Source organism: Chanodichthys erythropterus, chromosome 20 (assembly GCF_024489055.1).
Source record: "Chanodichthys erythropterus isolate Z2021 chromosome 20, ASM2448905v1, whole genome shotgun sequence".
Taxonomy (NCBI): Eukaryota; Metazoa; Chordata; class Actinopteri; order Cypriniformes; family Xenocyprididae; genus Chanodichthys; species Chanodichthys erythropterus.
The window spans coordinates 20,230,543-20,258,496 of NC_090240.1; the positions used below are offsets into that span (position 1 = coordinate 20,230,543).

The window sequence follows — 27,954 nt, forward strand, 5'->3', positions numbered from 1 at the left end:
ATTCTACAATTTTGCATTAGGTTTCAGTATTAAGTATCTGAATAATATCTCATAATGTATAAAGGTAATTAAGCAGAATTAAGTGATCACAGAGACGGTTTTCAAACGAATGCAGCGTGGAAACAGACCACAGAAGATGAGGAAGCCAGACGGTGATGTTCTGAGGAAAGTTAGGGACCGTTACTAATGTTTCAGTCTCTTGTGAAAAGTGTAAACATTTATTACATATGCATGAAAGTTGATTCAAAATCATATTTGTGTGTGTGTGTGTGTGTGTGTGTGTGTGTGTGTGTGTGTGTGTGTGTGTGTGTGTAATGGAGAAAATGTTATTTTAGGTCGTAAATAATCTAAATATTTTCGGTGTTATGGTATACTGCTTTCTCCCAACACATTTGCCCCATTTCTCTCTGAATTAAGGATTTGTATGACACGCAGACATTATTTATTATCAGTATTATGCCGTGCACGACAACAATGTAGAGAGAGAGAGAGAGAGAGAGAGAGAGAGGAAGCAAGCAAGCAAGCAAGCTAGAGAGCGCGAGAAAGAGGAAGAGACACTACACAACTATGTCGATGATCCCTACGAGTTAGGAACGCGGTGCTCAACGCGCAGTGCAGACGGCCACTCTACCGCCTCCAATCACTAAAGAATTACCAACACTTCTGCTGTCATTTCAGAACGTTCAAATACCGGATCGGTGTCTTGATCGGTGACCGAAATTCACGCCCTAGGAAGATATCAATTTTCAATGTCAAAGTAAAGGAGCATCGCTGATTCTGAAGATGGAGAAATGAACCACCGGTGAAGCTTAAAGGTAAGTTCACGCTGTCATATTTTGTGTCATGTTTCCCATCACGAGAGTATGAACTGAGGCTTATTCGTGGTGGCTTACGCAAAATGTGTTGACACCTGCCATTTTAAAATGCATCATAAATAATGTGTTTTTTTTTGTCGCTACGACTTTATATACGGCATATATTATCGACAGACTCATAGTGCAAAAAAAGAGTGTCAAATTTGTGAAATTGCTATGTAGATGTGAGATGATGTGCGCCACGTTTCTCGGATATTGGCCCTCCGGCCGGCTTTGTAACCCTAGACAGTCCGACAATTCATCACAGAGCTGCAGTATGTGCTTCAGACACATACATATATTGATATTAGATATTGATTAATATGATATAACATAAAATCTCATGTGAGGAACATTATACTTCTGTTTATGATTTCATGCATCTGAGATCTGCTTTAAATTTATTTTTATTTTGTCATGGGTAATGTAAAGTATCACTGTTGTGCGCATATAAACAGATTTATGTAAATAAATTAGCTGCTTGTATTTGCAGAAGATTAATATTGTTTATTTTGATTGTATTTAGTATATACTCTAGTATGCACTGTTTTCTTTTCCTTAAGCAGGTTATTGGGTTCAATGGTATTTAGCATATAAATATTGTGTAAAAATATAATATATATTTGTGAGAAGAGTAAAAGTATAAATATACTGCAAATTAAGACATTATAAACTTTACATTTTTAGAACATGAGCCTCAAAAATAATATATTCTCATATGCTGCATATGTAAACATTTTGTAATGCAGTATATTTATACTTCTTCTCTGTTCACAGTATATTCGACACAGTATAGTGTCACAATAATTTGATAATTGAAGTTGTAGTGATCAACGAATTAATTCTGTGCCATTAGATTTTATTTATTTACAAATATTCTGTCATTTACTTTTTTACCTACGCTTTGGTTTGCTACTACTAACCATGATCAAGTGATATTAAACATTATATGTATTATATAATATATTTTTAGTGAGCATGTGCTACACATTTACAAGCAAAGTGTCTTAATAATTATTTATTATGCAGCATATGTTACACGCTTCCTCTCTCTTCTCACTGAATATTAATTGAGCGTCTTTAGGTCACTCCCTGCCTCTGTGCAACTGGTTCAGTGGGTTGTAACAGTAAACATTTCATGCATGTTCAGTTTTTTCTGACTTGATCTGTGCTAAAGTGCCTATCTGTGTTCAGCAGTGGGGTCAGCTGTAGATGAGTTTCCTGCACCATGCCGCCGGGGGTCTACGGCATGCAGGATGTGTGGGAGAGGGAGGGTCGGCAACAGGTCAACATGGAGTTCCTCCTCCCCACGGGGATCTACCTCAACTTTCCCGTAGCATGCAGTGACACCATTAGTGCCATCAAGAAGGTGAGGAGGAGACTTTCTGATCACATGTGAACACTAAAAAATGCAAGTTTGTAGACATGAAAGTGATCTGGGTTGTTGACATGGACTCTTTAAATGAACATCAAGATTTTAGGTTAAAAAAGGACAAAAAAAAACACCACAAATGTGCTCCGTACAACTTCTACACCTGGTTTCACAATCTTTAGTTAGTGTGTCATGTTGCTGTTAGAGCATAAACAACTTCTGCAAAGTTATGATGCTCAAAGTTAAATGCAAAGGGAGATATTTTCTTTTAAAGAATTCACTGAGACTACAACATACAGCTGGTAGGGACTACAACTAGCTTCTTCCCGGGTTAGTGACATCATTAACTCTAAAATTTACATAAACCCTGCCCCCGAGAACACACAACAAACGGGGTGAGGCCATGTTGAGCTGCTTTAGAGAAGAGGAAGAGTTGTTGTAGCGTTGTTGTTGCCATGCTGTCATTTTACGTTGGACTGCTTCACAAACGGGTGAATTCAACGCTGGATTTGCACAAAAGATTAACATGATGGCACATGCTAGACGATGAGTTGAATCAACTCCACAGCAAACTATATAAATTTATCCACTAACCATTCAGAAACGTCCAGATGCATTCTATAAGTTATAACTTCTTCCTGAGTCTTTCCATCAGTGTCCGACTCCGGTTTGAACAATGTAAGGCTGAACACCGTTACTGACAATCCTCATTTTTGGCTGTGTGAGATTCTCCAGCTTTGTTGTTGTTGAGCAACTGAAGCGGCTCATTTGCATTTAAAGGGACACACACAAAACGGCATGTTTTTGCTCACACCCAAATAGGGGCAACTTTAACAAGCTATAATAAATGATCTTTGGGATATTTTGAGCTGAAACTTCAAAGACACATTCTGGGGACACCAGAGACTTAAATTATATCTTGTAAAAAGTGGCATTATATGTCCCCTTTAAAACAGCTTAAACATGCCTTTTAGTCTGGGACTAGGCTTAAAGGATTAGTTCACTTTCAAAATAAAATTTCCTGATAATTTACTCACCCCCATGTCATCCAAGATGTTCATCTCTTTCTTTATTCAGTCGAAAAGAAATTAAGGTTTTTGATGAAACCATTCCAGGATTTTTCTCCCTATAGTGGCCTTCAATGGAGCCCAAACGGTTGAAGGTCAAAATTACAGTTTACATGATCCCAGAAGAGAAATAAGGGTCTTATCTAGAGAAACCATCGCTCATTTTCTAAAAAAAAAAGAAAAATTATTTAAGTTTTAACCATAAATGCTCATCTTGAACTAGCTCTCCTCTTCTTCTCTATTTGAATTCCGGCAGTGTACATTCTGTTAAGTGTATTACTGCCCTCCACAGGTCAAAGTTTGAACTAAATTGTCATATACAATATGCTTGTGCAAGTATAACAATTAGTTCAAACTTTAAACTGTGGAGGGCAGTAATACACTTAACAGCATCTACACTGCCGGAATTCAAATAGAGAAGAAGAAGAAGAGAGCTAGTTCAAGATGAGCATTTTTTGTTAAAACTTATATATATATATATATATATATATATATATATAATATACATTTTTTTTTTTTTTTTTTTATAAAATGAGCGATGGTTTCTCTAGATAAGATCCTTATTACTCGTCTGGGATCGTGTAGAACATTTTGAAGCTGCAATGAAACTTTGTAATTGAGTAATTTTGACCTTCAACCGCTTGGGCTCCATTGAAGTCCACCATGTGGAGAATAATCCTGGAATGTTTTCATCAAAAACCTTAATTTCTTTTCGACTGAAGAAAGAAAGAGATGAACATCTTGGATGACATGGGGGTGAGTAATCAGGAAATTTTAATTTGAAAGTGAACTAATCCTTTAAGCCTTGTCTGTGAAACCGGGTTTTACAATAAATTAAATAACAAAATTTAAATCATTATTTATTAAAAAAATCATAACTCCTTGGCCAGTTCATGAGAGACCTAGCAATGTCCAAATGGAGAACGAATCTTTTAAATGCATCAGTTGATTCGGTTTACAAATTGGTCTGACTGATTCGTTTATGAGGGTGAGTAAATGTTGAATAGACAACTTCTTTAATAAGAGGTCATAAAACTGCATCTGTAATAATTAAAATAAGAAATTATATGAATTAAAAAAGGCAAAATGCTGGTTAAATACTGGCATGTCACACTGCACGACTTTTCAACTACAGAAAAGTATTTGATTGAATTAATAAGTTAGCACACAATAATATAATCAATATGCTTAGTAAAAGTTGAACACTTTTTGCTAAACAGACTATTGCTGGTTTAGGTGGTAGACCGCTATAGGCATGATGTTCGCCTTCCTAAAATGCCTGTTTTTTCTTGTGAAGTTGGTTGACTAAGGAAGTCTTACTGGTTAAGCTGGTCAGGAGAGTCTCAGCATCATATGCTGGGAAATATTATTCAAAGCACGTCATATGTTGCTATTAGATGCTCTGCAGTAAAATTATAGGAACCGACTGCAGTTAAACCCATTGAACACATTCAAATTTTTTATTTGTGCCTTAGATGGTGTGGAAGAATGCCAAGAATGAGCCCCTGTTCAGTGCCCTGAGTGACCCAGATGCCTACGTCTTTACCTGCATCAACATGACCGCAGAGCGGGAGGAGCTGGAAGACGAGCAGCGTCGCCTGTGTGATGTCCGGCCGTTCATGCCGATTCTCAGGCTGGTGGCCCGGGAAGGAGACCGAGTCGAGAAGCTCATCACTACCCAGATCAGTCTGCTTATAGGGAAAGGTTTGTATCCTCAGCTGACCTCAGAGCTGTACGGATGGCTCACAATGGATACAGCTTTGCATTTACCCAACACTGCAGCAGAATGATGTGGTTTTGGCAGCTGTCCAGCAATTAAGAAGAATTTGTTTTTCTTTTAAATGAAAAAATTATAGGCATGACAGGCTGATTTTGATCTGGTTTCTAAAGAGCTCTTGATTTTGATAATTTCACCGTTCATATTTTCGTACCTTGGTTAATGATTTTGAGAATGAGGATGTGTCACACAATCTGTCCATGTTGCCTTCTGCCTAATTCGACTAACTTCTACCAAGTGTTAGATTAATTTGTCTAGACTAAAATATCATTTTGTTTCATTGGACTCAGGGCCAACAAAAGATATGGGAAGTTTTTTCTTCTCTCTTTTAAAAGTCTTTTTACCCCTTTTAATTTGTTTTGATAAAAAAATATGGTTATACGGTTTGTTGAATTTTATTATTTGCGTTTAGCATTGTTCTTCCCTGCTGTTTTTTTCTACAACACTTCCAGAACAGATTTGCAGCCCATTTTTTTTGTGTCACAGAGAGGTCTCAGTATATGGTAGTTGTATTATTTGTTGCACATAAAATCAAATGTTGACAGCACAGATTTAGCATTCTGACTTTATACTAACTGGCTAAAAACCTTGTCTCCACAGGTCATCATGAATTTGACTCCCAAAAGAACCACGAGGTGAATGAATTTCGAACAAAAATGCGGACATTTTGTGAGGAGCGTGCTCAGGTGCGGCAAATGTTACCATGGTATCAGTGGATGGAGTACAACTTCCCATGTGACTTGGAGCCATGTTCTATAGTGGCACAATCTGGGAAATCGCGCAGTGTCAAAAAGATCCTTGTCAATGTGAAGTTTGAGGGCAGTGAGGTGAGTGTAGTCATATTTTACATGGGTTCATATTCAGTTCTTTTATGCTACATTTTAACCTTTGGAAAATACATTGCTTCAGTATAATTCTATTTATCTTCTTTCTGTTTGTGCTGATAATGTAAAATTGAGCATGTTATGTAGCCGTTGACAATTTAACCCTCACATGCAAAACATGCAAAAGTCTAATTTTAGACTGACATATTTTCTGCCTTTGATTTCACAAATCGTAACAGTCAGGAGATGTTTGACACGGTGATGATGTCACTGAAGCATCTGCAGGCACACATGAGTCTCACTGACCCAGTTTTCCAGTGTGAGGCCTTTGATAGTATTTATATGTGTTGTGCTGCCTGTCAATCCCCCACCCACTCAACGTGAATGTTATTTACCTATGATCTTTTACCTTATGTGTCTGAACTTAAGCATGAAAAAAAAAAACTCCAGCAACACTTGTTTTTATAATGCATGACATGGATCAAAAGCTAGACTGTTTCGACATCGCATTTGCAGAGAAAAACAATTGCTTTATGAGTAATTAATCACACTATTTTCAGTGAACCTGACCCTGTGCACACCAGTGATTATGAGGGAGTTTTCTTCATTTTTACTATATCTAGAGCTTGTTTTCTCCAACTTTTTTGAACTGAGGGCCCCTTTCATAACACAAACTGTTCACAGACCCCAGAGAAGTCGCTGTTACCATGGAAATGAGGATCATGGCAACCATGACCACCCACTCCCATAAAACATAAAGTCTCCCCACACTCTCAATCAACTTGGCAGTCCTGCATTCTCAGTTTTTTTGTATATTAAGATGCAAAAAATTCTACATAATTGTATTGAATTTTTTAAATTATACAAAAATACAGTAAAAACAGTAATACTGTGAAATATTATTACAATTTAAAATATCTATTTTCTATTTTAATATATTTTAAAATGTAATTTATTCCTGTAATGGCAAAGCTTAATTTTCAGTATCATTACTCCAGTGTTCAGTGTCACATGGTCCTTCAGAAATCATTTTATAGGCTGATTTGGTGCTCAAGAAATGTTTCTTAATATTATCATTGTTAAAAAAAACTTGCGCTGTCAAATTTTTTGTGGAAACTGATTTAATGCATCCTTGCTAAATAAAAGTATTCATTAAAAAATGTGTGTGTATATATATAATATATATAATATATCGTTGGTTATGAGACGGACCCCAGTCTGAGAAACACTGAACTACAGTATGACTTCTAATTGAATGCATTTCACATTTTTAATTTGTAGGAGAGCTTCGTTCTCCAGCAAGATCCACAGGACCTGCCGATGGTTCTGAAACGGAACGCCCTGAGAAAGAAGTCCACCGTGTTCCGATCGGCAAAGCAGGAGAAGCCAGAGGACTACACTCTGCAGGTTAATGGGAGAATGGAGTTCATTTATGGAACATATCCACTCTTCCAGTTTAAAGTAAGTCTGCGTAAATCATCAACATCTTCTCAACTTCACAGTTACATTTTCTTTAAAATACACTGCAACGAGGTCAGTAGATATGGGAAGAAGGAGGCGGGAACCGGCGAACGTTCAAACAATCTTTAATGTAAAATAAACAAAGAACAAAACGAAAGTAATGCCGTCAGACCCTCGCAGACGTCTGCCGGCCACACAAACATAATAAAACATAAAATAAAGTCCAGGCCTGGTCCTCTCTCGTCCTTCACGGTAGTCACTCCTCCTTTTATGCTCCCGGAGCTCCTCCGTGAGGGACTCAAGGCCGGTGCGCCTCCCAGGTGAAGCTCATTAACACTCGCGCCACCGGCCTCGCGCCGTTCCCTCACAGCTCTCGCCCGCCCTGGTCGCCACATACACTATTTTTCTAATTTTTATTTTTACTAATTTTCTTTAAAAGCACCACACTTTCAGACTCCAAGGTAGGGGTACACCAGCCATTCGTAAGTTCTTACTTAAATTGGAACGTAAAGTCCACACTAGAGGCTTAGTAACTACTAGCTAGCCTGTAACTAACTCTGTACTTTATTCGGTTGCACCAATTTTTCTTAAGAAAGTACGTAGCTGTCGGCGCCGATAGCCTAGTGGGCAGCGCATCGGCATATAGCGCCATTGCACTTCGGGCGACCTGAATTCGAGGCCCGGCTCGAGGACCTTTCCCGATCTTGTCCCCCCCTCTCACATTTCGCTTCATGTCTGCTTACTGTCCTATCATAATAAAGGCAAAAACGGCAAAAAAAAAAAAACATCTAAAAAAGGAAGAATGTAGCTAGTAGGTCATAAGTTCTCAGTAAAGTAATGTGTAGGCATATAATATGATGTTTAGTCTCCATTCATTCTAACTTTTTGCCTCACATAACTATCGGTAAAAAATAAGTTTCCATCACATATGATACTGCTTAATCATGAATAACATAATTGGTATTTTTATATGTAAATTACAACACTGACCGATGCACACAGCGGCGCACTGTTTAGAATGGGTTTGTATTGAAGAGCAGCGAACAGAGTTATCTATTCACATAATATTTTTTCTTTTAAAATGTAAGCGAGTGTACATATCAGCATTATCATATATGTCTAAAGAGTTGAAGTCTGTCGGGTAAAACAAGAGCTTATTGATGCAGTTTAGTCAGTTTTTTTTATTGCAACCATCACTTCTGATTGGAGGCTTCTGTAAATATAAGATTTCTGTAAAGTAGATTTACGCTTGAACTAAGTTTAATGGTGCAATGCAAAAATATTTAGTAGTGTGTGTATATTGCAACTTAATGGGCACCACTTACGTCAAAATTAGGCTAAGTTATAACTTAAGCACAGCTGGTGCAACCGGCCCAAGACGAGCACATCTTTTTATATCTTGTCTTTATTGTTTATATTCCATTTTCTGCAATGTAAATTTTGTCAAGCTCTTCAGAGGCCTTGATTTGAATTCATCTTCACGGCTCTGAAACAGTTGTTGATTTAGAAACTGCTTGTACCTGCAAAGATGAGTCATACATCTCTACCAGCCTTCAAAACATCAACTACGTTGAGGATAATGTAATTTCAACTGCATTACGCTACCTAAATGAACAGGCCGCAGGATCTGACGATGATTAGTCCAGGAGTACTGGATCTGGTCCAGTCTTTATAGTCTACATTTTGGAAAACAGGAACTGATAAAACCATCTGTACCTCGACTACCATTTCCATCCCTTGCCATCTATCTCTGTGTCTGTTTATGAAAAAAAAAACATTAATCTTGTTCTCTACCTCATTCATTTTTTTTTTTTTTTTGTCATTTTATCGATTGTAAAAGTGGAGAAATGACAAGAAATAATGGGAAGATGATAATTCGGGGCATGATTTGTACTTGTTGCGCCCATAACACAATGTGTCTTGAGAAAAAGAGCTAATTTTTTCTTTATTTTATGTTCTCTTTTTTTTCTCCCGCAGTATATTTTCACGTGTTTGCATGGAGGTCTTACCCCACAACTAACTGTGGTGCATCATTCAGCTATTATCAAGTACCAGGAGGAACAGGGTGGCCTCAGTAACCAGGTGTCCAGAAGCCGCGCTCAGTCCAAACCGCCCCCGCTGCCTCTGAAAAGGGTGAGAAGGCACTTTTACACCGGAACACGATCTGTTATTAACAGGGGAACTACTTATCGCGTTTTTTTTTTTTTTTTTGTAGCTTGTGTTGTAGACTTCAACCTCTGTGAACTCAATTTGCAATGCGACATATTTGCAATCATTTACCCATGGTGAATTTTTGGCCATCTGTGACCCCTTCATGGAAGTGCTTTTGAATTAATGAGGTTAAATTAGGTTTTTTCTGTGTTAGATATATATGTAAATAATTAAACGTATCAACTCTACTAGTTTATTGAACATGTAATTATTAGCATGACAGTAGCTCAGCTTTTTATTAAACAAGCTACATTTTCACACTCTTATGGCACTTCGTAACTATTTTTGATTTTGGTGAATTGGTGGCTAATTGTTATGAATTTGTGCAGTCTCATTCATGTTTTTGTATGATCTACTTATGCCTCATTGATGGTGAGAGTTATGTGTGGACCTTGTTGTACGTTTTCGTACAAATAACACCTCGAAATGCTACCTCTTAAAATAGTTAAGTTTTCTTGTGATAGCATGTTGACATTTTCAAAGAATAGAGGTGAAGGATGACAGAACGCTTCATTGCTAACTTTTGACACTTTTTTTCGGAAGCATTATTCTTTGTAGTGAATTTTGTTCATCCGGAGAATCCGTTTAAATGAACTAGTTAAGCAATGGTTCATCGGTTGATTTGAGTAATTGCACAGACATCCCCGTGTCATCTTTTATTAATTAATATAATATCATTTTGTTTGTATTTAGTGCAAATGTGTAAGCTATATTTAATCTAATAAATTTAGTGCAGTCATTTTAATGCAGAACCTCACTGTTTTTGTGGCAGATAAATACTGCTTTGGTTGTAAAAATAAATTATTCAAGTTACGCATTTATAAAGATATTGCCCCATAAAATAGCTTCAATAAAGTCTATAGTTTGTTAGCAGTTTGTAGTGTAGCTAGCCATTTTAATTTTCTAACTACAGTTTTAAAACAACTTCCCAACAATACTATGTATGTTTCTTTTGTGGTTGCCCAATGTATATGATATTCTGATATTAGATGAAAGAGCGATACTGAACTAAATGCACTGCTTGGTTTACATTCGCATCATTGAATTCACAGACTTAGTTCCTCCTTCAGTTTGGTTTTGTTTTCTCTGTCAAGCATGCTCAAATGCGTGCACAGACGTACTCCCACACTCGCTTTTTCAGTTTGCAATGAAAATACGAAGATATGAAGAAGAAAATGTTTAAAATGTTAAGTTTATATTTTCTTCTCAACAGCAAAACACATCTTCCCTGTGGCATATCCAGGAGCCTTTCTACATATACCTTCTACAGGGTAGCCGAGTGAATGCGGATGAGGGCATGAAGGTAAAACTGCTCGTTTGTTTGTTTGTTTGTCTGCATTTGTATATTGTTAGTGTGATGTGCGTTACGTTGTTTAGCATCTCAACTGTGGCAGGTACTGAGGGGTGAAATCATGAACACTGTGGTCATGTGACCCTGACCACATATTTCCCATAATTCATCAGAAGCGGTTAAGTGAAACATCAAAACAGGAAGTGGGGAGTGACTATCTGGCTTTACGGCTCTCTCTCTTGGGCCTAGATTCTTAGAAAAGGCCAGCACTGTTGTGTTATGTTCACCACTTGCATCTCCTTTTTGCTTGTCGGAGAAGTCAACAGACATTGGACGGTTGTTTCTATTTTAAAAAATTCATGAGAAACGCATGTAGGCTGGTTAGTTGTTTTTTTTGTTTTTTTCAATCTAGCCTGAGGTACAATTTGTGCAGTTGTGTACAATGTTAAATACATTTGCATGACATTGCATTTTACCATGTAAAAACCTGCATGTGTTGTAATTTGTCTTCAAAGCAAACTGTTTAATAAATAATTTCTGGCTTTCATCAATGTCAGAATGAAGGTTTAGACTTTTGAATTGATGCGTATCAACATTTCTCTGCTGCTCATTGTGCTCTTTTTAAGTAGTATTCTGTTTGCTTTTTCTCAGTATTTATTGTTCGTCAAATTTTGTCTCTTGCCGAAGAGCTCTGAATCGAGATTTGTTTTAGCACCTTTATACGTTTTGTTCTCTGGCATACTCTCTGTTTCAGTCTTAAAGGAAACATTTACACATTTTATTTGCGCCCTGCTGTAGTAAGTGAAAACTGGTGGGTTTTAAACATAGTTATGACTGAGTTAAATGGATAAGGATTGGGTTCTAAACTTCTGGACTTCTGGTTACACTCTGACAGGAACTTGTTTTCACTTTTACTACCTATATTTTTTAGATTTTTTTTAGAGTTTAATTTCTGTAATCTTTGTAGGCACATATCTTAAAGCCTTTACTACTAAACAAAAAGCTCATAAATGTTTGCTCTTTTTTTGCTAACAAAAAAGGAAGGTTGTCACAATGGGAATGCCATTAAATAAAAAGATTGTGAAAGACAAAATGATCCATAAAACAGCAAAAATATAAAATTTTAATTTAAAAATAAATGTAAAACATGTGTGACAGCTTGAACAGAAAAACTGGTCTTGTCCATAGGACATTCACTTCAACCTTTTAGTTAAAATCAATCTTTATTATGTATTTTTTTTTATTGTGTTTATTTGTTTACCCAACATCTATATTAAAAAATATGATTATATTGTAAAGTTTAAGTTTGGAGAATAGAGTTTACAAACGTTAAATTATTATAAGTATAAATTATAGCTAGGGAAGTCAGTAAAAAAAAAAAAAAAAAAAAAAATATATATATATATATATATATATATATATATATATATATATATATATTATATTATATTATATTATATTATATTATAATTATATTATATTATATTATATTATTTATTTTATTTTATTTATTAAATATATGTATTTATTTATTTTAAATATGTATATATAAAATAAATAAATAATATATATTTAATAAAAAAAAAAAAACTGCTGGTTTTTTACTTTTTATTTATATATATATATATATATATAAATATATATATATATATATATATATATATATATATATATATATATATATATATATATAATATATATACAGTATTACAGTCAAACCAAAAATTATTCAGACACCTTGAACATTTCATTCATTAATACAGTTTATTCACTATAGTTTAAAAAAATGGTAATAAAATATGACAAGATCTCAGAGATAAAATGTGTCAGAAAAAAATAATAATAATTATGTCAGATAAGACTTAAGCAAAACATGGTCAGGTCAAAGTGTCTGGATAATGTTTGGTTCCAAATCTTTATCAATTTTACTGGTAGTCCAATTTATGAAGGATTTTTGGGTATAATGTTTCACAGTTTACTTTATTTTGCTATCCTCACTTACATAAATGAGCTATAGTGTCCTGAACCCACTAGTAAAAATATATAAAAAATGTCTGAATAATTTTTGGTTTGACTGTATATGTATTTTCATTGGGTATTTCCTTATTACCCTGCATGTGTTTTAAATAAAAATGTTACAAAAAAATAAATTATAGTGAATTTGAACTTGCTTTTTTATAAACAAACAAACAAACAAACAAAACCACTGCTAGAGAAAACATATTCCATGTGACAACTGACCCGTGTAACAAGTTGCTCTCCCTAACTTGCTTTTCTTGCCAGACACTCATTTACTTCCTCATAACTCACTACATTCATTCATACATTCTTTCATTTTTGAAAAATTGAAAGTAAGTTCCCTTTCCTTAAAAATGTACACTTTAAGGCAGATTTGAGACTAATTTCAAGCTCTGCAATCAATATCTTTCTCTCAGCTTGTGGTTCAGGCTGGCCTCTTCCATGGCAGCGAGCTCCTGTGCAAAGTGGTGACCAGTAATGAGGTCAGTGTTTGCTCTGAACCTGTATGGGACCAGAAATTAGTATTCGACATCAACGTGAGTGACCTGCCTCGCATGAGCCGCCTCTGCTTTGCCCTCTATGGCGTCATCGAGAAGACCAAGAAGCGGCCTACCAAGAAGAAAAACAAAAGAGCGGTATGTTTCATTTCATTTCAACAGAAAACAAGTCACTTAGCAACCAACTGGCTGACTGACGAGAGATGATACACCTAACAGATGCTATACTTGGAGTGTTTGACATGCATGGATGCCGAACACATTCACAGCAAATGATGCTTCCAAGTCAAATACACATACACTTGCTAGTATAATAATAATAATAATAATAAGTTTTATTTATGTAGCACCTTTCCAGTGCTCAAAGACACTTTACAAAGGAGATAATCACAGACAACAGGTAATAAAGACAGTAATGGAAGATTAAACAAAACACAGTACAAAGACAGTATAATCAGCATGATGCAATATTATTTAAACCCTTATGACAGGATGTTGTGGTCCTTTGCCTGCTTAATGTGAGTAACCCAAGTTAAATGTTAGGACAGATCAGCTAGTTGATGTCAAATCAGAACTCCGCAGCCCGCCTCTTTCATGTCTCAGTCTCTGTTAAATAGCGTGAGTTGTTAAATGAAGACGCAGTGTTGAAATTCCCAGGTGTCAAAGTGTGTGTGTGTGTTTGTGTGTATATGGTGGGCTGCCGTGGCTCAACGCCAACGCATCTACTTCTGCTTTCAGTGTTACTTCTCTTTCAGCGAACTAGAGAAGAAGTCCACATGGGTGAGACATGAAGAGAACAAAAAGTCTCCTTCTGTTATTCTCGCATTGTACGGAAACCCATGTTTGGCCATCTCGAATTTTATGTTTGGCTAATAAATCTTATGGCTTAGAAATGTATGTATCAACAATTTGTACAATTATTTATCTCTAGATTTTGACAAAATATTCACATGTAGATGGGATAGGATAATTTTATTTTATAAATTATTTAATTAAATTCTATTTTTAATTATTCTACAATTTATTATGAATTCTACAATTTTATAACAAAATTTCTTAAGAACCACTTTTAAGAGTTTAAAGGTGTATTTAATACATGCTGTTACTATGTAGATTTAGGCAGTATTGATTTAAATTTGGATTTGAAACTATTTTTGTTTAATATGTATTTTTTGCCTTATTATTATTATTATCATTATTTCTAGATTTTGACTAAATATTCACATGTAGATGTTGGATTTCAATAATCTTTATTTTAAAAATGATTTGATAAATTTCAATCTTATCTACATAATTTCTAAATAATTATCAAACATATTATCAAACATATACAAACTGTATTATATTGGCTTAACAATTTCACAATTTAAGTTTTCGCAAACAACCCTTCTTAAAATACTTAAGTGATTGCAGAAATGTCTGTCTGCACAAATAGCAGCGCTGAACTTGACAACTGGACTACACTCACAGTCATACACAGGATGTGTTAGATTTGTTTTGTTGGTATATTGGAAATCACTGCTTCTGTGGCTGGAATATCTGGTTAGTCAGTTAAATTGTCACCTCCCACAACTGAAACATTAGTCTACACCGTTGTTTAGATGACTATGTCACTTCTCCCACATAAAATGACTGTTGTGAAAAGTGCAATGTCAGTATGGTTAATATAACTCCAAATGACCCCTCTTTCCTCAGGACTGCCCATTAGCCTGGGTTAACACGATGGTGTTTGACTACAAGGACCAGCTGAAGACTGGAGAATTTTCGCTGTCCACATGGCCATCAGTCCCAGGTACTTTAACATGACCAGGACCTCATGCTATTTACAGCTAGTTCTTTTGGTATGACCTTCAGTCACTGAGATATTTTAGAGATTCTGCAGTTCAGAGTCACAGGAGTTATTTTATAGTATTGCTGAGAGTTGTGACCAAGTTCCCTTATTTTGAATAGTTATTTTTGTTTTAGGGACCTCAATTCAGGTCTTAACAGGTCAGTCGCTTTATTTTCAGATGATAAAGGTGATTTGTTAAATCCTATGGGCACTGTGGAGAAAAATCCAAACATTGACAGCACAGCTGGTCTCCTGGTTCGCTTTCCCAACATCAGACCACACCCCTTGTATTATCCACCAATCGAAAAGGTGCGTTTTTGTGGTTCTCCTTAATGGTTGTGTTATTCTCTTAACGTCTTATGCAATATATCTATTTTTTTTTTTTATGAAAATGGTGCATAAATGCTCACTCATTATCTTCCTATTATTTTCAGCTAAACGAACTGAGTCTGAATGGTGAAAAGGTTGTTGCAACAAAAGAAGAGGTGAGAAATGGCATTCATTGGTCTGTTAGAAGTGAATCGTGCAGATAGATCTGTCATGAAATGGAAATGGTTACCACATTATGGCCTGGATGTCTACAGCACTGTTAAGAGGAGTTGTGGTTTGCTGAAGCATTGAACATTTTCCAATGATTGATTCATATCGCTAGAGACGCTAAAACTACTTTAGTAGTCTTTCATCTCTAACGACATTGACTGTTTTCTTTTAGAACCAGAAACTGAGAGAGATTGTAGACAATAAAAACTTCACAGAGATCTTTGAGGATGAGAAGGAGCTTCTGTGGAAGCTACGAGGAGAAGTGAGGCAAAAATACCCGGAGAGCCTCTCCAAACTCCTCCTCGTCACTAAGTGGAACAAACACGAGGACGTGGCTCAGGTAAGACTGGTTCCTTGGGATATCTTTCTTTTCAGCAAATATTCAAGGAATACCATATAAAAGGTACCATATACAGTTTACGTTTTTATATGAATTTATTTTACTCATTTACTCAGGTAAAGGATTAGTGCAAAATCAAACAAGTGCAAACAAAACAAAATAATTAATTATATAAATAAAGAAGAATATTTAATCAGTCAATCATTTATTTATAAAGCCCAATAAAAATAGCATGTCATCATTGTTTAAAAGTTGCTGCCTCAGGATTGATTTGCTATTTCTTCCACACATCTTTACCACCACTACTCAGGATGCTTATTTTTCCAACTTTATGGATTGAGAGGCTGTTGTACACTCCCTCTTTCTCTTTTCTTTTCTTAGATGTTTTGTTTGTTACGGAAATGGCCAGAATTGCCCGCTCTACATGCTCTAGAACTTCTAGACTACAGTTTCCCTGACCCTCATGTCCGCTCCTTCACCATCCGCTGCCTCAGGAAGTTGAGGTGGGTGGCACTGCCTCTCTAATCATCATCTTCTCTTCAGAGCTTTAAAAAAATGTGGGATGTCTGCCAAATGTCTCTGTCTTACACATACATATCAAAATCGGAGACAAATACATCTTTATTCGTATTGCTTTTATCATTTGTATAGACATTCAATTGGCTCTTGCAGGTGTAAATATTGCATCTGCAGTTCTCATGACTCCCTACAGTAGGACTATGGCATGTTCACGCAGGTGATTAGGGACCCTGGGCATCTTTTTCCTGCTGTTTTACAGAATTAGTATCAGAAGGGTCTCTTTAGTGTCCTAAGTCATTAGAACTATTCTTCCACCTGTAAAATGTTAGTGTCTTAAGGAGGTGCACGTGCATATACTGTTTGTGGTTCATTGAACAATCATGAAAATCATTGTTTGAAACATTTCCAATATTAATCTTTAAAGCTTATTTGGATTTTACAAAGGTATCTTTAAAATAGAGTGTCCTGAAAAGGGGGCATTTCTTTTTTCCAGTTTATTTAATATAATTTGAATTTGTGTTATGAATTGAGCTGTGACTTTATTTGAAAATTAAAATTTCTGTCGTTCCAGACCTTCGTTCATCTTCCGAAGACAAATTAAGATATTTTTGATGAAATCCAGGAGGGGTTTTTTTTTTTATCCCCCTTAGAAAGCAACGTAATTACCACATTCAAGGTCCAAAAAAGTAGTAGAATAATTTTTGTGTGCAAAAACAAAACAAAAATAATGTCTTTATTTAACCATTTCTTCTCTCCCTTGTCATTCTTCTATAATGTTTACATTGTATAGACAGTGCAGCGTTTGAGAATGGCAAGGAAGAGACAAAATTGTTGTATGAAGTTATTATTTTTGTTTTGTTTTTGCACACAAAAAGTATTCTCGTCACTTCATAACATTAAGGTTGAACCACTGCAGTCACATGGACTATTTTACCAATGTCTTTACCACTTTTCTGGACATTGAATGTGGTAATTACGTTGCTTTCTATGGGGGATAAAAAAAAACCTCTCGGATTTCCTTAATTTGTGTTCAGAAGATGAACAAAGTTCTTATGGGTGTGGAACGACATGAGGGTGAGTAATTAATGACACAAATTTTATTTTTGGGTGAGCCAACCCTTTAAGAGTTAATAGTGACTTATTTTCAGATTGTTAAAAATGACTTAAATTTACAATAAAATGTAATAACATTTCATGTGTTTTTGTTTTTTTCTCAACAGTGATGATGAGCTCTTTCAGTACCTCTTGCAACTGGTTCAGGTTCTGAAATATGAATCCTACCTGGATTGCGATTTGACCTGCTTCTTGCTGGAGAGAGCCCTGGCCAACAAGAAAATAGGTCACTTCTTGTTTTGGCACCTCAGGTATAAATCCGCCTTCTTATAGTGCTGTACAGCGATGCGCCCCCATTCCTTTCAGTGTAATTTAGGCTTTGTTTTTGCTTTCTCTAAAGGTCAGAAATGCATGTTCCCTCAGTCAGCTTGAGATTTGGACTTATTCTGGAGGCATACTGTCGCGGGTGCATCTATCACATTAAGATCTTGATGAAGCAGGTTTGTTGCACTTTTTACTTGTATGAAAAGTGAATTAATTTCTCTAGCACATGATTTTTTTTTTTTTAAATGATGTACTTTCATTCTTGCATTTTGCTTTCCAGTACCCTTTTTGACACTTGGGACCCAAACTTAGCACTTAACTTGTTTTCTCACTTACTCGTTCTGGTAATTGTCACTTTGAGTTGTGCCATTTCTTGTAAGAAATAGCGCCTGTTCTTTCAAGCATGTGAATGTACATATTTAAATATAGTAAGGGAGGCTGGAATACGTATTTCTTTGCAGCAGCAGTTCTGTGATCAGAATTCATCTTCATTTGAATGTTTAATAATAGCCAAACCACTGGAAGGAAGGGGAACTGCACTATGCTGCTCAAAGTTTGCAGCTGTTTTTACATGCCTTGTCAAATATTGATTATCACACTCCTGTTAAATGTCAGACACTTAAATTCAGTCCTGTGATAGTCACCAAATTGAATGTGTGTTTATATGGATTTGCACAGTATGTACTTATTGTTTACTTTGTCTCCTACAGAACGAGGCTCTGAATAAGATGAAGGCTCTTAATGACTTTGTTAAATCTGGCTGTCAGAAGGCGACCAGGATACAGACTACAGAAGACATGAAAGTGTGCATCAAACAGGACACATACTTAGAAGCACTCTCTGACATTGTTTCTCCTCTCAACCCAAGCATCATGCTGTGTGAACTCTGGTACATTTTCAACATTTACCTGTTGTTTTCTATAAATATGTTGATGTTAATAATGTCAAGTCACTGCAATGAATATATAATACTGGTATTTAAAATTATAAAATGTCATTTTAAATTTATCATCATCATATTATTATTAAATAGGGGTGTAACGGTACATGATTCTTCCCGATCCGTCACGGTTCAGTGCATACAGTCAGACGACGGATACAGTCAGTCACAGGGAAAAGCGCAGAAGATGAACAGATGATTTATGCATAGATATGTTTATGTGTAATCTCTCATCCAGTGTTTTAACTGCAAAAAGACATTAATTAAACAGCTTGAGAATAACAACTCACGTAGCATTACATTTACCACAGGCAAGTCATTTACTGTCCACAGCATGTTGGTTCACTAGAGAAATGAGCTCTAGATATATGCACTATATTAGCTTATATATTCATTATATTTACTTTACCTGTTAGTAATGTCTTAATTATTTAATATGTTTAAATAAATTTGTCATGAAAGCAATTTATGACAGTTACTCTGTAAGTATATTTCAAAAATGAATTATAGTAGAAAAATAATTGGAAAATAATTTTAATTTTAATAAAATTTTAATTTTTAATTTATTTATTTAGTTAATGCAAAACCTGCCTTTTGTGCAGTTTACATGTTTTTTTTATTCGAGTGTTGATTATTATATCTAAAAATAAATATCAACTGAATTTAATAGTTTGGGCTCTGTTTTTAATTGTAACATTTAATATTATAGTAATGTGCAAGAAAGGGCTCTCTGTATATATTTTACAGCATTAGCTGAGATTTTTTTTATACTTAAGAAAATGTTAATTATAATTGGATTTATTTAAAGAGAAAGATACAATTTGTTCACTGAACCACTGTTTAATAAAAAAAAAGAAAAAAAGAAGCAGTTTTGTTTAGTTTTCTCCCCCCACTTTACCGAACCCGTACCGAACCGTAACTTCAGTACTGAGGTACGTGCCGAACCATCATGTTTGTATATCGTTACAACCCTATTATTAACATATTATTGTTATTTTGTTGTCGTAAGAGATTTTTAGAGGTTGTTATATCAAGTCTTAACAAATTATATTTCTCTGGTTAAAGGGATTTCTGTCATCGTTTACACACCCTCATATTGTTCTAAACCTGTACAAATTTCTTTGTAAAAGAAGATATTTTGAAGAAAAACAGGTTCAGGTCCCCATTAAGTTCCATAGTATTTTTGTTTTTGAAGTCAATGAGGACCAGCAACTGTTTGGTTTCCAATATTCTTCAAAATATAAATATCTCCTTTTGTGTTCAACAGAAGAATTAAACTTATACAGGTTTACAGCAAATATGAGGGTGAGTAAATGATGACAGAATTTTCATTTGAGTGAACTATCCCTTTAACATGCCACAGATGGCGTGTGATTTAGCTATGTAGATTTTATGATAACTGGAATGTTTGTGCACTTTCCAGATAAGCTCTCATTATACATTTTTAAGATTTTTGTAGTTTGTTTCAGGTTTCTAAGCTGTAACTGAATCTGCGACATGATGTAACATTACTGAAGCAATCATTTTAATTCAGTAATGCATCTAAATGATCAAATGCATCGCATACAAGTCATGTACAAACAGCTGCAAGAAAGCGATTAGCCTGTTTTGCAACCATGTACACACATGTGTGCTGTTTCTTGATACTAATCTTTTTTGTTTCAGCACTGACAATTGTAAGTTCATGGACTCAAAGATGAAACCTCTCTGGCTGATGTACAAGGACAAATATGACACTGTAGGCATTATCTTCAAGAATGGAGATGGTATGGATCCAAAGTCATGCTGTCTAATTTTTTGCTTGCGTTCAAGGCACATGTATAATTAGATTTTTTTTTTTCTCCACTCATTTATGCTTTTGTAAATTAGTGATTGAAAAACACTTTGACCCTTTTCTGTGTTTTTTTTTTTAGATCTGAGGCAGGATATGCTAACCCTTCAGATGATTCAGCTAATGGATGTTTTATGGAAAACGGAAGGTCTTGACCTTAGGTTTGTATAGTTAACTTTGTTTCGTCAAGCTGATAAATTTGCATAAAACTGACAGTGTTATGCAATGCAGAAGCAGACTTTTACATCTTTTAGATGCTACACTGCATTACAATAAATACTTTCCATTAATGTTCTTTTGTCGGGCCGCAGAATGCTGCCCTATGGATGCCTGTCAACCGGGAATAAAACGGGTCTCATCGAAGTGGTGAAAAACTCTGACACTATTGCAAACATCCAGAGAAACAACAGCAACAGTGCAGCCACTGCTGCCTTCAACAAGGACGCTCTTCTCAACTGGCTTAAATCCAAGAACCCAGGGTGAGCAGCAAACCCTCTAACCTTATACCACGCCACAGCCCGCGTTTTGATTGCTGCAACTATGCTTATCATAGCAAACCAGTTTAGCATAATTTGTGTTGAGTATGCATGAGCCATGCATGCCATTTTCTACTTTCAAACCTCACTAAGAAGGTTAAACCTTTCTTGGCTCATTTGACCTTTCGGTTTATATGAAACTATAGTGTAACATCAAATGTATTTTGGTTGCACAAGATGCAGCATTGGAGTAAATTTACCCTGCATTATGGTGCGTCTACAATTTCATTTGTTCTTGGCAGGTGTTTTCCACCAAAGTGGCTTGATGTGCATATTGTTTTGTGATAATAACAGCTAAGAATACAAACTGAGCACTAAGATGAAACCACAAACCATATTGCATTGTGTAACACAGTCTCCTTTTGCAAGTCATAGATCTTGTAAGAATGGGAAAAAAATGACCTTTTCTGGAATGCACTGGTTTAGAGAAATCTGAATATTGGGGTCTTTTTGGGGTCAAACTAACCTTCGGCATCAGCACTTATTTACATGGTGTACTTGCGGACATGACTGACTTTTACATCATTTCTGTGATGTATTAGCATTTAGACTAACAGTGCTACTTTTGGTAAGGGTATGTGGCTAACCAAATGGAAATAAAAAAACTCAATATGGTGCATCATGCATGATTTTTTTTCTCAAGTATCCTGTTTATACCTGACCTCTTGAACTCCTGTAACTAGAGTGCAACAGACTATAGACATTGATGACTTATCTGAAATGGAGATATGTCCCCTGTGGACATATCCAGTTCTGTTCGCTGGTTGTCCACTTACTGTAAATGTTATGCTATATCATAAGGAATAATTTACATCTGAGTATGGGACATTTTTTTAAGAAACGAGGGGATTTTTCTTGCATTTCTTTTTGTATTTTTATTATTGCATGATTTTCTTACACATTCATGACTACAGTAATAGCGCAGATCATTGTGGTACTTGCAGCATAATGCACAAGATGAGATTTTTTTAATGGCTTGATGAGGAATTTTATTTATTTGCCAATTTTTACCCTCCTTTGTTGATCAGCGAATGTTCATTTAGGACACTGTCTGTGTCATCAAAGGCCATTGAATGACTTTTGACTGATTATGAGTCTTTGTAGTATAGCTTCTTATAGAATCTGAGCTGATGTGGAAAGAGGGCTCAACAGGAAGACACGTTACATATTCACCCGGCATATTAACGTTGAGTGACTTGGTTGAGTCATAGTGTGACAGAAAATCTGACAGAAACAAGGCTGAAAATGTTTAACACTGTGCTAAAGGCTTCTGTCATTCGGCACATATAAAATGTGTGTGTGTGAGGATAGATAGATAGATGAAGAGGAGGAAAACGGCTTATAAATCATCATAAATTATTGTTTTTTGAAAATTTATAATGCAGAAAGTTTTCTGTGATGGATAGGTTAACTTGGTTTAGGGCTAGGGTTATTGGATAGAATATAGTTTGTACAGTATAAAAATCATGTCTATGGAAAACATGGAAACCCAACGTGTGTTAATTGGTTAGCAAACAGGAAGGTAGGAATGAGAATGGGTTATGAATGGGTTATGAATTAAAATATTATTTTATATTTTTCAGGGAAAAACTGGATCAAGCCATTGAGGAATTCACCCTCTCCTGTGCAGGCTACTGTGTAGCCACATATGTTCTGGGAATAGGGGACCGTCACAGTGACAATATCATGATCAGGGAAACGGGTCAGGTAAGCTCGAGCACTGTGTAATCATAAATTATATCACAAGATGGCACCAGCCATCCATATGAGTGCTGTAATATGGGTTGCGCTTTTCATTCTATTTCACATATGCAAGGGTTGCTGCAATTGTATAATGCTCTTTTCATTTTGAATTTTGTAAGTTATGAATAATATGTTCTCTGTGTTGTTTGCAGTTATTCCACATAGATTTTGGGCACTTTTTGGGGAACTTCAAGAGCAAATTCGGGATCAACAGGGAACGTGTGCCTTTCATTCTGACATATGACTTCGTCCATGTAATTCAGGAGGGACGGACCAATAATAGCGAGAAATTCGAACGGTTAGTGCATATGTTTTATGAAAAAGGCAACTCAAAAGTAATTAATGTCTTAATTCTCAAAATTGATGCCACAAAGCTAGTTTACATATTCTGAGTTTCATTTAATTGTTTTTTCCATTCTAGTCTTTTTTTCTATAGTATAGACAGTTTTTATCAAATGTTCAACACCTGTGTAAAACCATCACACAAAAATAAGCTCTGAGTTGGCTCCCTTTTTCTTTTTACAGAAAACATTCTTATGTTTTTGTATGGATGTATGGAAAACATTAGCTGCTTATAACCTTGAGGCAGACTATACATATATACATATATGATTTGATAATAAATAGAAGGGTTTATTTGAAAAGGGAATATGTAAAATTCATAACTGAAAAAGAGTTAATGTGTGCTTCTCTTTGCCAGGTTTCGTGAGTGCTGCGAACAAGCCTACAAGATTCTTTGCCGGAATGGAACTCTTTTTGTGAATCTTTTTGCCTTGATGAAAGCTGCAGGACTCCCTGAACTCAGTTCTTCCAAAGACATCCAGTATTTAAAGGTAAGAATTACCCCACGACAGACGGTTTATTATTTATTACTCATGAGTTTGCTGATATTTGCCATTTCTCTAGTGCTTTATAAGCATGAAATATCAAATCTAAAGGGAGGTCAATTAGGGACACTTTTATATATGAGATTTGTTATTAGAATAAGATTGTTACCTGCAATTAGTCGTTAAAGAGATATGACACAGTGATATATTAAAGGTGCAGTAAGTGATTTCTGAGAAAACACTGTTGATATTTGAAATCAACACCCAAACGAACTCATCCTCTGTTCATTGCTCCGCCCTCAAAATAACAAACATGCTATGCAGCACAGGCAATGCCTACTTCGCTCCTCCCCCTTAATGAGTATATAATTTTGCTGATTGGCTACAACTTGTTTTTTTTATTTATTGATCTTGAGTCTCATTGATCTGAGCTTATGCACCTCAGTGTTTGAGTGAAAAAAGTTCACTCAAGCCTATTCTCCTAAAAGAAAAAGGAAAAAAAAAAAGAAAAGAAAACTTAGGTGCCTAAGCTCAGATCAATGAGACCTGAGACCTAAGATCAATCAGTTCCAAAAAGCAATTCAAAACCTGTCCTAATTGAAAGAAAGTTGATAAAAAGATTGAATCCGTCAGCGCCGATAGCCTCGTGGGCAGCGCCAACATATAACGCTGTTGCGCTTCGAGTGACCCAAGTTCGAGTCCCAGCTCACAGACCTTTCTCAGTCCCGTCTCCCTCTCTCTCTCCCACTTCGCTTCATGTCTGCTTTCTGTCCTTTCATTAGAAAGGCAAAAATGGCAAAAATAAAAGAGTTGAATCCAATACTTGGCAATAACATAGCATAAGGATTTCTAAGCAATTTTTTTGACCCACAAGTATAACAAGACAGAAAAAAGCACAAAAATTAGCAGATTTTGTTGGGAAGTTGTTATACCCTATGTAAGCAAAGTCAGTAAGTTTTAAGTTTCGTGTAGCTGGATCTTCAGACTAACGGCAGAAGTTCTGGACTCCATCACAGCTCTCATTGGCCTGCCCAAGAGGACGTCTGACCTACATGTAAACCAACCAATCACAGTTTTGTTCCGCTTCATGTTTAGGGGCATGAAAATGTAAAGTTGATATCCCTACAATAACAGACCACCTTGCATCTAATAAATGATTAATTCAAGAAGTAGTTGATCCTGATAAGCGCTCATTGTTGTAAATCTTCTTCCATGAGGGGGTTTGTTGTCACAACGACTTTGTTTCCAGGCAGACCGTTAAAAAACGTGACACACACATCTCCCAGAAATCCTGTAGAATTCAACCTATCAGATGATGACTTAGAAACTCCCAGTGTTTCCCATTTTGTGTGCCTTATGCATCAGACATTCAGGAAAAAAGGTCTGTGGGCGGGGCGTCTGGGACTAAAAAGTTTTAGGCCAGTGCGTTAAAGTCCCCCTGTAGTCAATAATTTTATCCTTTAAAACTCATCTTTGATCACCAAAATTACATATTTAAACGTTTTCTCCTGTGAAAAAAAAAATTCTACACCCTTGCCTCATTTAGTATACTCGGATCAATGAATATGCAAATTAGTTTCGCCTCCACTCACTCACTCACTCCAGCTCAGAGATTACCTCACTCAACTTACTGAGGTAAACGCAGCACATTGGTATCGCTCTTTACAGCATCGGACACATAACGGTAATTAATATGATTAGCCTTTTGCTTGACTGTGTTATCAAACGACTAATAATGTGTTGCTAATGCTACACAAACCATGTTCCCGTTCGCCATCTCTGAGTCAGACAGCTGCCTTCTAACAATCAGTATCCTTACAAACGCTTAGTGGAGAAAGGCATATAGTTCATCATAACAACGTAATATACATCATACACACGGCATATTGTTAAATCTACATGATTTTTCATATCAACAGAAAAATATACTGGGATAACCTGGCTTCTTTTGAGACTCCCTTGCACGGTCAGTTAGTGACTAGCACATTGACGTGATTGGTTACAATGTAGTTTGTGACGTCACAGACACCAGCGGTTTTATTTTTACTGCTGTTTTAAGGAGAAAATACTCAGCAATGGTGTTGACATATGAATTTGCACATGGTTTGTCTTAAAGCACATTAAAAATCACATTAAAACAACATTAAAAATGTGATTAACATTAGCATTTTCAGGAAAAAGAAAATCCTCTCCGGGTCAAAAACGACTGGAACTCAACGTGAGGGTTAGGGGAATAATGAAAATAACTAGGCAGATTCAGGATGTGTTCAGTGGTGACATTCTACCTTCATTGTGACTTTGTCCCTAACAGGACTCTTTGGCACTGGGGAAATCTGAAGAGGAAGCACTGAAGAACTTTAAAGTGAAATTTAATGAAGCTCTAAGAGAGAGCTGGAAGACCAAGGTGAACTGGATGATGCACTCTTTTGCCAAAGATAACAGATAAATGGCACTCGATTACACACTGCTACGGGAGATCCACTGAAACCGTCTTAGCGCTGAGTTTTGATTTAAACCGAGGCAGCTTTAAACACAATATATGTTGCACTGCTGTCTAGCATTTATTGCATTATACTGCCATGCGAAAGCAAACTGAGTTACGACAGATATGTGACCAGATTCTGTTAACTTGAGTCAAAAAAGGTCCTGCGTTTTGCCTTTGCAGGGCAGTATATACATCAACAGCTGTTTAGCGAATGTTTACATCTGTGACGTAATGGTAAATAATGCTATACATGTGTTTTAGTGAGACCTACTGCTTGACATGAGAGTAATTTCATATACACGTCGTTACAATGCACTGGGAATCGAAGCTACTAATTTAAAAAAAAAAAAAACTGTTGGCGTGCCACTAATTTACCTTGCATCTCTGGTTTGTTTCTGTCACACTTGTGTACCTGCAAAAATAGCAAGCGAGATTAATGTATTTATCATTTGTAACTGTACAGCATAAAATGAGCAACTTGTTCAGAAGAAGAAAACACGTTTACATTTTCGTTTCAGGATTTTTGTTTCTCTGTTTACATGAATGTGTTTGGTTGTACATATTCTTTTGTGTATCATACGTATATTTACATTCCTTAAAACAGTATTTTTTTAATTTGAATTATTTGTATAATAGGACAATTGTTCATGAGGGAAGCCTTTGTATAGTGGTGTACATGAGAAGACATTTTGTATGTCAGTGTAGAAATGAGCCTTAAATATTTTGTATTCGTGGGGTATTCTGTGCCTTTGGGATGAGACACAAGCCATCTTAAAGACGTGTCCAAAGAGTGTGCTTTTTGTTCAGTGAAATGTATGCCTTGTACTACTGTACTATAAATCAGGGCAAAGTGAAATATTATTGCTCTGTAGAAAATTGCGCCTGTTACTTGTGTGCCTATTTTGAATATAGACTCAGTCAAGCTTGTTTTCTCTTCCAGTTCAACCTTAATCAGTTCCAGAATGTATCACCACAGTATTCTGAATCTACCGCTACCTGATTTTTCTCGTCACATGCTTAAATGTTGTTTATTTTGAATCTTTAAATGTCCTCTAGAATGTGAATTTTTAAAGAAGAGATATAAAGACAAGATCCATCTAGTCTTATATATATATATATATATATAAGTCCTATAAAGACCCACTGCATACAGTTTTAATAATGTAAGGAAGATTAGTGGACTGAAAAAGAACTTTCACATAGAATGAATCCATGAATGAATTTTAGCATTTGTAAGGGTATTGATTACTATCTATTGGACGACTAACAGAGTATCTCTCATGCTACGGTCTTGTCCAAATCAACATTGTTTTTGATTATGCACCATGATCTTTAGCCACTTCACAGTGTGAAACTCCGGGATCTTGAATTTCTTGGTTTACTAATGTATTGTTTCAGTTTATAAACTGCTTTGTTAGAATTTTTTACCAAGATGATTTGAGTTATGAAATTGTGTGCTGTTCATTCTCATTTTTGCCATAAATTATTGATTTTGAAACTGATTTGTGGGTTATTTTTAATTGATTGGTTTTTGATGAACAGAAGCAGTGAAAAGGATCCAGACTGTGTATGTGCCGTCTGAGGCTGGGAAATAATAAATCGGGCCATTTTT

The 27,954-nt window shown here is 35.7% G+C and overlaps 1 protein-coding gene across 3 annotated transcripts; it reads left to right on the forward strand.

Annotated features, from left to right (window-relative positions):
- Window positions 1–478: 478 nt before the first annotated feature.
- On the forward strand, window positions 479–27,947 carry pik3cd (phosphatidylinositol-4,5-bisphosphate 3-kinase, catalytic subunit delta). Of its 3 annotated transcripts, none has more exons than XM_067370421.1 (23): window positions 479–815; window positions 2,052–2,223; window positions 4,769–4,997; window positions 5,671–5,897; window positions 7,176–7,355; window positions 9,333–9,488; window positions 10,780–10,869; window positions 13,293–13,511; window positions 15,069–15,165; window positions 15,383–15,513; window positions 15,639–15,689; window positions 15,917–16,084; window positions 16,466–16,587; window positions 17,824–17,967; window positions 18,057–18,156; window positions 18,691–18,869; window positions 20,586–20,686; window positions 20,834–20,912; window positions 21,063–21,230; window positions 22,871–22,994; window positions 23,183–23,328; window positions 23,731–23,863; window positions 26,169–27,947. In XM_067370421.1, the coding sequence occupies exons 2-23, from the start codon at window positions 2,083–2,085 to the stop codon at window positions 26,301–26,303; spliced, it is 3,120 nt and encodes a 1,039-aa protein (XP_067226522.1). In that variant the 5' UTR covers window positions 479–815; window positions 2,052–2,082; the 3' UTR covers window positions 26,304–27,947. The 3 variants fall into 3 exon arrangements, with proteins under 3 accessions (XP_067226522.1, XP_067226521.1, XP_067226524.1); XM_067370420.1 differs by having other exon boundaries at window positions 480–815; window positions 2,049–2,223; window positions 26,169–27,946; XM_067370423.1 differs by lacking the exons at window positions 479–815; window positions 2,052–2,223; window positions 4,769–4,997; ... (2 more) ...; window positions 9,333–9,488; window positions 10,780–10,869 and adding an exon at window positions 10,885–11,237.
- The last annotated feature ends 7 nt before the right edge of the window (window positions 27,948–27,954 follow it).

Coding starts and splice junctions, on each gene's coding strand:
- pik3cd (XM_067370421.1), top strand. CDS start 2,083: ATGCCGCCGGGGGTCTACGGCATGCAGGATGTGTGGGAGAGGGAGGGT. Junction 16,588..17,823: donor CGCTGCCTCAGGAAGTTGAG/GTGGGTGGCACT, acceptor TTTTCTCAACAG/TGATGATGAGCTCTTTCAGT. Junction 20,913..21,062: donor ACGGAAGGTCTTGACCTTAG/GTTTGTATAGTT, acceptor GTCGGGCCGCAG/AATGCTGCCCTATGGATGCC.